The sequence below is a fragment of the Malus domestica genome, chromosome 05, assembly GCF_042453785.1.
Source record: "Malus domestica chromosome 05, GDT2T_hap1".
Lineage (NCBI taxonomy): Eukaryota > Viridiplantae > Streptophyta > Magnoliopsida > Rosales > Rosaceae > Malus > Malus domestica.
The window spans coordinates 1,424,648-1,433,633 of NC_091665.1; the positions used below are offsets into that span (position 1 = coordinate 1,424,648).

Sequence of the window (8,986 nt, forward strand, 5' to 3'; positions counted from 1 at the left end):
TCAGATTCCCAATCCGTCAGTTTCTAATGTTTTCAAATATTATGTGCTATAACGCATTAAGGTTTGGTGACGATCCAACAGTCGGATTGTCATTCGCTACAATAGTCAAGTGGCGAACCCTAATGAAACGAGGTTCAAACAATCAAATCACATCAAATGGATATCAAATATGAAATTAGGATATTGAATTTAACTTAAAGAGGCATCGTCGGCCCATTGGCCACGTGTTGCCGCAGGTGGCAGTTTCTGGCGAGCGAAAACCTAATTTTTCGACTAATTCTAAAAATTACCAAATTTTACAGGCATGTAGATCTCAATGAGAGGAAAAACTTTCATACCTAGGCCGAAATCCAATTCAGCTGGAAAACACCTCAAATCATCCTCAATTCGCTGGAAACCCAAAAATGGGTGAACTTCGATTGGCCTTCTCTGCTACTGCGCCGCCTCCAAACTTGTTTGGGGTTTGTTCCTGGGCTCAAGAGAAGGCTAATGGTGGTGGTGGTTGAAGGAATCACCTTATAGTGAATCACCGCCGTGAACCCCGTGATGCCATCGGTGCAATTCTTGCAAAACCAAGACCAAAAACTCTCAGTTTTTTGGTGAAAATGGGAGAAGGGAGGTCGAGGATCCATTTGTAGGTGGTGGATCAGTGTAATTCACTAGAAATATCGAAGAAAAATCATCAAAATTTTTGAAGGGAACCGAGTCAGGTCGCAGGTCGAAGGGAGGGAACCCGGTCGGCCGGTTCTCCCTACCCTCTTTTCCTTCCTTGCTCTCCCCTCTCATTGGTCTGCACCCCTCATTTTCTCTCATTTCCTTTCCATCACAGCCACACACGTGGCTTCACTGATCTTTGCTCCAACAAATCTGGAGCCTTCCAGATAATGGTCAAATGACCATTTCACCCTTTTCTTTGCTCATTTATAACTTCTTTGTTATAACTCCAAATTACATTCCGTTTGCACTCACTCATTCGAATTGAGATGTGCTATTCGAATATGTAAAGAAATCTGGAAAATATTGAAAGGATCAAATACATCCGCGAGGAATTCCATTTAGTACAATAGGGGCAATTTCGTCCTTTTACTTATCGAAAAAATATACGCGTCGAAACTACGAATACGAAATACAAAATTTTGAACAGTGAAATCTGGGGACGGGATTTCACACGAACTATGAACTTTATCTTTATCTTGGGTCGCAATGTAACGTTTAATGATTGAATTGTTAGACGGTTTAGCGTTTTTTTTAAGAAACATATTATTCTTGCCAGATGCTCAAGTATTATGTTTTCTACTTGATGATGGAGGAAAGGGTTTGGGGGAATTTCCATCATTTCTGGATTCATGGTGATCAAGGTGGCGCTGTCGTTGTTGTTGTTTGTTGTTTGTTTGTGTTATGCCCGTACGGAGGGTGATTCACATAGAGAGGGAGAGATGAGAGAGAGATGGGAGAAGAGAGAGTTGAGAGTTAAGGGAAAGAGAGAGAGGGTTCATGGGGCAAGAGAGTAAGGAGAGGGGAAAGAGAGAGGGCCGGGAGACCAAAAATCAAAAGTGGGCCCCACCAGCTCACCAAACAAGACAAGAAAAGACGAAATAGAAAAATATCTCCCAAGATGCTAAAATTACCAAAATGCCCCGATGATTCGAATTTTGTAAAATCTTCATTTTAGTTCCAAATTTAATTCCGCTCGCACCTACGCGTTTGTAGCGACGAGTACTACAAGACCACGTCTCACAATACGAGGGTCAACATAAGTCAATGATTTTGCCTTCAGAGGCATTTTCATAAGTTCTCGTTTTAAATTTATTAAAACCGTAAATTTAGGAATGGGTCGTAACATGGGATTAGTAGAAAAGAAAACACCATGGTTGGTAGGTTTTTAGACCCACTGAACAGATTAAAGGGACTAGCTCTGAAGTTTTTTATTAGTGATATATTGCTACAGTTATGTGAAAGCTCAAGAAAAAAGTAGCTGCCGCATTTTGAAAAGTAATGTTAATGTTGATGATTTTTATTAAAGCAGCTAAAGCTAAATGTTGTTCCCGTTGATCCTCCTCCTTAATCAGTAATCAGACCATCGCTTTCGAAAAACTTCAACCACAACTTTTTTTTTTGGGTAAACATTCCACCTCAACTTTTGTACTAGCATATTTCACGTGGATTGTGCTTTGGCTGTTGCCCCAAATACTGCAGTTTTAAGCCTAACACGGAACTAGCCTTGAAAGAGCTAAACAGATGCTTGTGTTCTTCCGATTGTCAGTTTTTGCATACACCATTTGAATTGATATTTTTCATAAAACAGACCTTTACACCCTGACTTAGTCCTGCAATGACCACCCAAAATGATATTCCTTCTTCTTCTTTCTCTTCTCTAACCTCTCGATGGACATACGATGTTTTCCTCAGTTTCAGAGGCGAAGACACTCGCAGAAACTTTTCGGATCATCTATATGCTGCTTTGAACCGGAAAGGAATATTCACGTTTAGAGATGATGAAGAACTTGAGAGGGGAAAAGCCATCTCCGCAACAGTCTTGAAAGGAATCGAAGAATCCAGGTTTGTACTTGTCATTCTTTCAAGAAATTACGCCAATTCAGCATGGTGCTTGGATCAGCTTGCAAAGGCAGTTGAATGCATGAAAGTGATGGGGCAGACAATACTCCCAGTTTTCTATGACGTGGATCCATCCGAGGTACGAAAACAAACAGGGTATTTCGGGATAGCCTTCTCTAAGCATGAAGAAGCCTTTAAAGAAAATATAGAGAAGTTGCAAAGGTGGAGAACAGCTCTTCTTCAAGTAGCCAATCTCTCTGGATGGTATTTGCAAGATGGGTAAGCTGCTTTTAATATCTTTTTCGTAGTTAAGCCAGCTGTCTGACCACTTCAAAATAATTAAAGAAACAAAATTTAAAAGGACTGAAAAACAAATTTAAGCCTGTGGTTCGAAAAAATATTAATGTTTCCTACAGGCAAAAAGGCTACAGATTGTATGCTTTTGAAATTATGGTATAGGTCGTTTTTAAAAAATAAAATTCGGCTTGGTAGTTTTACCCAATTTACTCATGGAAAAACATACAATATAAAACATTCCATTCTATCACTTTGATTGGTGCAGTGGTGCTGATTAACATACCATGAGGTGGTCACTTATCAGTGTTACTTTTTGCAGATATGAATCCAAAATTATTGAAGATATTGTGAGATATATTTTCACTAAAGTAAATCAAACAATCTCAAGTATACATACAGATTTAATTGGGATGGATTCTCGCGTAAAAGAAGTGCTTTCTTGCTTGGATACGGGGTTGAACAATGTAAGTGTGTTAGGGATTTGGGGGATGGGGGGCATGGGTAAGACAACCATTGCAGAAGTAGTTTTTGATAAGATACGTTCTCAGTTTGAAGCTTACAGCTTTCTTGCCAATGTTAGAGAGGTAACTGAGAAACAAGGTCTAGTCCATTTACAAAAGCAACTTCTTTCAGATATCCTGTTTGAGAGTAATGTAGATATAAATAATATCCATATGGGGATGAGAAAGATGAGACAGAGACTGCGTACTAGAATGGTTCTTATCATTCTTGATGATGTGGATCAATTAGAACAATTGGAAGCATTGTGTGGTCATAGTTGGTTTGGTTCAGGGAGTAGGATCATAATAACATCAAGGGATGAGCATTTACTACGCACATATGGAGTGGATAAAATGTATAAGGTTAAGCCATTAACTGATGATGAAGCTCTTCAGCTCTTTGGTCGGAAAGCATTCAAGAAAGACCTGGTCGGAGAAGACTTTCTCGAGCTATCAAACAATGTTGTAGAATATGCTAATGGCCTCCCATTAGCTATTGAAGTTTTGGGTTCATTTCTCTTTGGTAGAAGCATAGAAGTATGGTCAAGTGCTTTGGACAGACTAAAAGAAAATCCTGACAGAAGAATTACTGATGTGCTTAAAGTTAGTTTTGACGCATTACATGACATAGAAAAGACAGTATTTCTGGACATTGCATGTTTCTTTAAAGGGGAGGATAAAGATCACGTAATAAGAATACTGGAAAGTAATTGCGGCTATCGTCCAGACATTGATATAGCAGTTCTCATGGAAAAATCTCTACTAACTCTGTTCGGAAGAAAGTTGTGGATGCATGATTTGATACAAGAATTAGGCTGGGAGATTGTTCGTCGAGAATGCAGTGAAGAGCCGGGCAAACGTAGCAGGTTGTGGCTTCCCAAAGATATCATCCATGTACTTGTAAATGATGAGGTAAAATGTTAGTATAAATGTAGGTTCCAAGATTGTTAGAACTTATTATCATCTTCGTAATATTTTACAGTATGTCCTGCAACTAATTCTTTCTTCTTCTTCATTAGGGAACAATTGCGGTTGAAGGTATATTCTTGAATTTCCCAAAAGAAGAGGAGGTTTTCTGGAATGTTGATCCCTTCCCAAAGATGCCCAAGCTAAGATTGCTCAGAATTAGTAATGTGACATTTTCTGGGTGTGTCAAATATCTTTCAAATGAGTTACAGCTTTTGGAATGGCATGGATGTCCTTTAAGTTCTTTTCCATCAAACTTTCAATCAAATAATCTTGTTGAACTCATCATGCATTCGAGCTTTATTAAAGAACTATGGAGGGGAAATCAAGTAAGCTTTTTATTATATTTTTTTAATATATCAACCCATTTTATTTGTTTCATATCATTTGAATAATTATTCTTTAAATTATATCAGAGTTGGAGAATGCTACAGTTTATTGATTTGAGTGGTTCCAAATACTTGATCAAGACCCCAAACTTCAGTGAGGCTCCAAATATTGAGACACTAGTGCTTCAAGATTGTACAAGATTGATCGAGGTTCACCCCTCCATTGGAGTTCTCAAAAAACTTATTTTGTTGAATATGAGAAACTGCAAACGCGTTGAGAGCCTTCCACCTTCCATTAGCTTGGAATCTCTTGAGATTTTTATTCTTTCTGCCTGTTCGAGACTCAAGAAGTTTCCTGAAATTGGAGGATATATGGGAAACCTGTTGGAGCTTCATTTAGATGGAACTGCTATACAGGAATTACCTACGTCTATTGAGTGTTTGCTTGGCCTTACTTTGTTGAACTTACAAGACTGCAAAAACCTTTTGCATCTTCCAAGTACCATTCAGTATCTGACGTCTCTGAAATCTCTGAATCTATCAGGTTGCTCAGAGCTTGACGAGATGCCGGCAAATCTGAGTTCTGTGGAATGTCTGGAGAGGCTTGATATAAGTGGAACTGCAATACGAGAATCATCATTCATTCTAGATATGAAGAATCTACAGTTTCTTTCCTTGCAAGGATGTAAGGATCTTCCTCCAAAATCATGGCATTCACTCTTTAATTGTTGGTGGTGGGGTAAAAAGGTCCAAGGTCCGTTGAGTTTGTTGTTGCCGACTTCATTCTCGGGTTTAACTTCCTTAACAAAGCTAAACTTGAGTGATTGCAATCTGACAGAGGGAGAAGTTCCGGATGATCTTGGCAGCTTATTCTCCTTAGAAATCTTAAATTTAAGTGGTAATAATTTTGTTTCCTTACCAGAAGGTATCTCTCAACTCTGCAATCTTAAATCTCTGAACGTGAGCCATTGTAGTAAACTTCAATTGCTGCCTAAGAAGCTTCCTTTAAGTGTTCGACAAGTGAATGCGGATGATTGCATTGCACTGATTGATTTCAAAAGTCAATTCAAAATATGGACTTCCAATGATACGGGAATTACTACGATCAGTCACCTCATTCCCTCTCAGAATCAACAACTTTTTCCTTCCTCGAGAAACATCAAGGATTTAACTTCGTGGACTTCAACAACTATAGGGGGAATGAAAACTACAACTGTCAGTTGTCTCAAATCATCTGTTGAGCATCCAGAATGGAAAGCAGTCGATGAGTTTTCAGTACCAGCTCAAGTGCTTCAAAAAGACCTTGAGGTCTCTCTCTCCCTCTATCTCTATCTCTATCTCTCTCTTCTTTTATAGGGCTATTTCTATCTGTCAGTATGACACGCGACAACTTGCACAGAAACTGATCATCTGTCTTTTATAACTTTTAATCGTTTTCTGTTTTACGTTTCAGGGGTTGGATTTTACGGCATCGCCCTATCAATCTGTTTCTACTCGTACTGAAATTCCAGAGTGGTACACTGATACTGCTACCAGAGAATCTATAGCAATCCCTCTATCTCCAGATTTGGATGAAGATAAAAAGTGGATTGGGGTTGCATTGTGTGCTGTTTTCTCAGTCAAAGGAGATCCTGCTGTTTCTCACATTGGATCGAGTTCAGAAACTTCTAATTATTTCTATCGATGCAAATTCGGAACTAGTGAATTCATAGTGGAGCCATTAGGCTTTGACACCGAAAACTCCCGCAACTTAGTCAAATCTAGTTCTAATGTCTGTGCTGTGTTTTATGTACCTTGTCTGGGATTTCGGAAGATGTTAAATAAATCAGGTGCAATGTGGGCTGCATTTGAGACAGACAACCCATCCATGAAGGTCCAAAAATGTGGTATTCGTCTAGTGTACAAGCAAGATGTTGCAGGGTTTATCCACAAAACTATGCAGGATGATCATGAAGGTTTTCGACATCAAACCCCGTCTCAAGATAACTGCAATCCAATTGAGGTTAATAAGGCTATAGAACTTGAATATGGGTGGTTTAATTTGGTGGATAACATTTTGGAATGGTATGATATTCTGACCAGAACTTTGTTGCGTCTAGAATCTTCTTGATCATTATGTGATGCTGTATGTATAAAGTAATCCTTTGTTTTTTTTTCTTCCCATTTGTTATCTGGTTGCAGGGAGAATTTTACAGCCGCCGAAAAGGGTTCAACAATTCTTTTAAGGAGGAATATTGAGTCACTTCTTCCAAGATATCTGGAGGTCACTCTCTCTCTCTCTCTCTCTCTCTCTCTCTCTCTCTTGCATCTTGCGGGCGCACACATACACACAGATACACATTAATTAATCATTTATGCATTTTCCAGCAGGGACTACACCACATGGGTCAATTTTATCAATTTGGTTTAAGTGGAAGCCCAGCTTGGTTCAATCCTAGAGTCGGGTCCTCCGTTTCAACCCAGCTGCCTAAAACTCTCTACAAAAATAAGAAATGGATGGGAGTTGCTCTATGTGTGTCAATTTCAGTACTGGACTGGCATAAAGTAAAAGGGGGTTATAAAGTTTCTTGTCAAGTAAATTCGGGCAATTTTCATATAGAGTTGTCCCTATGCTCGACCAATTTTATGTGTGATAAAAGTCAACTTTGGATTATTTACATACCAAAGGCAGAGTTGCCGGAATGGTTCACTCGATCAAGTTCAAGTAGCACTTTGTTCAGAATTGACAACTCTGCCGTTGAGGTTCAAGTGTGCGGGTACCGTGTTTTTTACCGGCAAGATTTAAAAGGATTTGTACAGACAATCATCCAGTGCATATTGCGTAGCTCTGACACCACCCTCTTTGAAAAGTATAATAAAAAAATGGTAGAAGATTGGCTAACTTTGGTAAGATGGCAAGGTCTTAAAATTGATAGAGAACTCAGTAGACAATTCAGTTCCTCGCAGCATGAAAGAGAGCTGTTTCAGTTGATCTTGAGCCATTACAGGAATCAGGTCTCCCTCTCTCTCTCTCTCTCTCTCTCTCTCTCTCTCTCTCTCTCTATCTCTCTCATACAAATCTCACATATGCAACTGTGATTTACAGGACTGGTCTGTGGCTGAGCGTACATGTAGGTTCCCTGGAATTGAAATTCCCAAGTGGTTCGCGCATTTGAATAAAGGTGGTTCTGCACAGATACAACTACCTCCAAATTTGTTCGATGATGCTAACTGGATGGGTATTGCTGCGTGTTCTTATGCCTCGATCCACGAACATCCAACCGTCATTCTTGACACTCCGGATTCAGAGTTTAGTCGTGCACTTTATTGCTATCTGGACACCAATCTTCCTAATGTCAGACTCCATGGTTTAGAGCATACAAACAAAGCCTTGTGGTTGCATGCTTGCAACTTCACTTGGTTTACGTATGCACCACGTGCTAAATTTTCTGGTTCGCTGAATCAATGCAATCTAGTCAGGGCAACTTTTGGGTCCAATAGCCCAGGCTTAGGACTGCATCAATGTGGTCTTCGTCTAGTGTTTAAGGAGGATGTGGAAGATCTCGTACAAACTTTGACCCTCTGCCGATTATCTGCCAAGTGTTATCATTCGGAACAAGCAAGGCATGGTAATTAAAATTGGTATAGTACAAGACATGTTGATCATCTGATTCTCAAGTACTAGGGCAAGCATGCATGTTACAACTTGTAAAGCCTTTTGTCTTTTTTTCATTGGATCAATTTTGTTAACCTTTGTGGGAGGCTATTTCCTTTAGTTGTCGGGTTTTGTTGCTCAATGGGGTGTCTTCTTCCTTGTGAAGGTTTGAAACCATGCCGACCTGATTCACTTGGGTTCTTTTTTTCTTATTTTTGGGAAACCTCGATGGTATGAGGGGAATTTTATTGATAAAGAAAAAAGAAGTTACACCTAGTCAGGGGGGACATAAACCAAACCCCTCATAGTACAAGGAAAAAAAAGAAAAAGAAAAAGAAAAAATACATGAAGAAGAAAGGGGACATAAAAGCTTACTCTTCTGCAAACGAAAACAATAATGGTGTTTGTACCATACTTGACCAATCCCGAAACTACTGAGCACCAGTCAACGTTATACCGTCAAAGACCTAGAAGAGTTTCCCTCCAACTAGGAGGCCAATCACAGTGTGACACCTGCCGACATCAGATGCCAATCATAGTGCGACACGTGTTAACATCAGAAGCCAATCACAGCACGACACATGTCATTGTCAAAATGAAACTAGAAACTCTCTTCTATAAATAGAGATCATTCTCTCACAATATTTCCTAATGTCATTTGTACTAAATCATTCACTTGTACTCACTAAAGGAGAGCTTGAACC

At 39.4% G+C, this 8,986-nt stretch overlaps 1 protein-coding gene across 4 annotated transcripts; it reads left to right on the top strand.

The window, feature by feature from the left end:
- The first annotated feature begins 2,047 nt into the window (after positions 1-2,047).
- LOC103425032 (TMV resistance protein N-like) lies at positions 2,048-8,424 on the top strand. Of its 4 annotated transcripts, none has more exons than XM_070822005.1 (8): positions 2,048-2,835; positions 3,173-4,265; positions 4,373-4,648; positions 4,736-5,956; positions 6,102-6,712; positions 6,830-6,911; positions 7,016-7,642; positions 7,734-8,424. In XM_070822005.1, exons 1-8 carry the CDS (start codon positions 2,333-2,335, stop codon positions 8,262-8,264), a joined length of 4,944 nt encoding a protein of 1,647 aa, XP_070678106.1. In that variant the 5' UTR covers positions 2,048-2,332; the 3' UTR covers positions 8,265-8,424. The 4 variants fall into 4 exon arrangements, with proteins under 4 accessions (XP_070678106.1, XP_070678107.1, XP_070678109.1 ...); XM_070822006.1 differs by having other exon boundaries at positions 7,019-7,642; XM_070822008.1 differs by having other exon boundaries at positions 7,019-7,642; positions 7,763-8,424.
- The last annotated feature ends 562 nt before the right edge of the window (positions 8,425-8,986 follow it).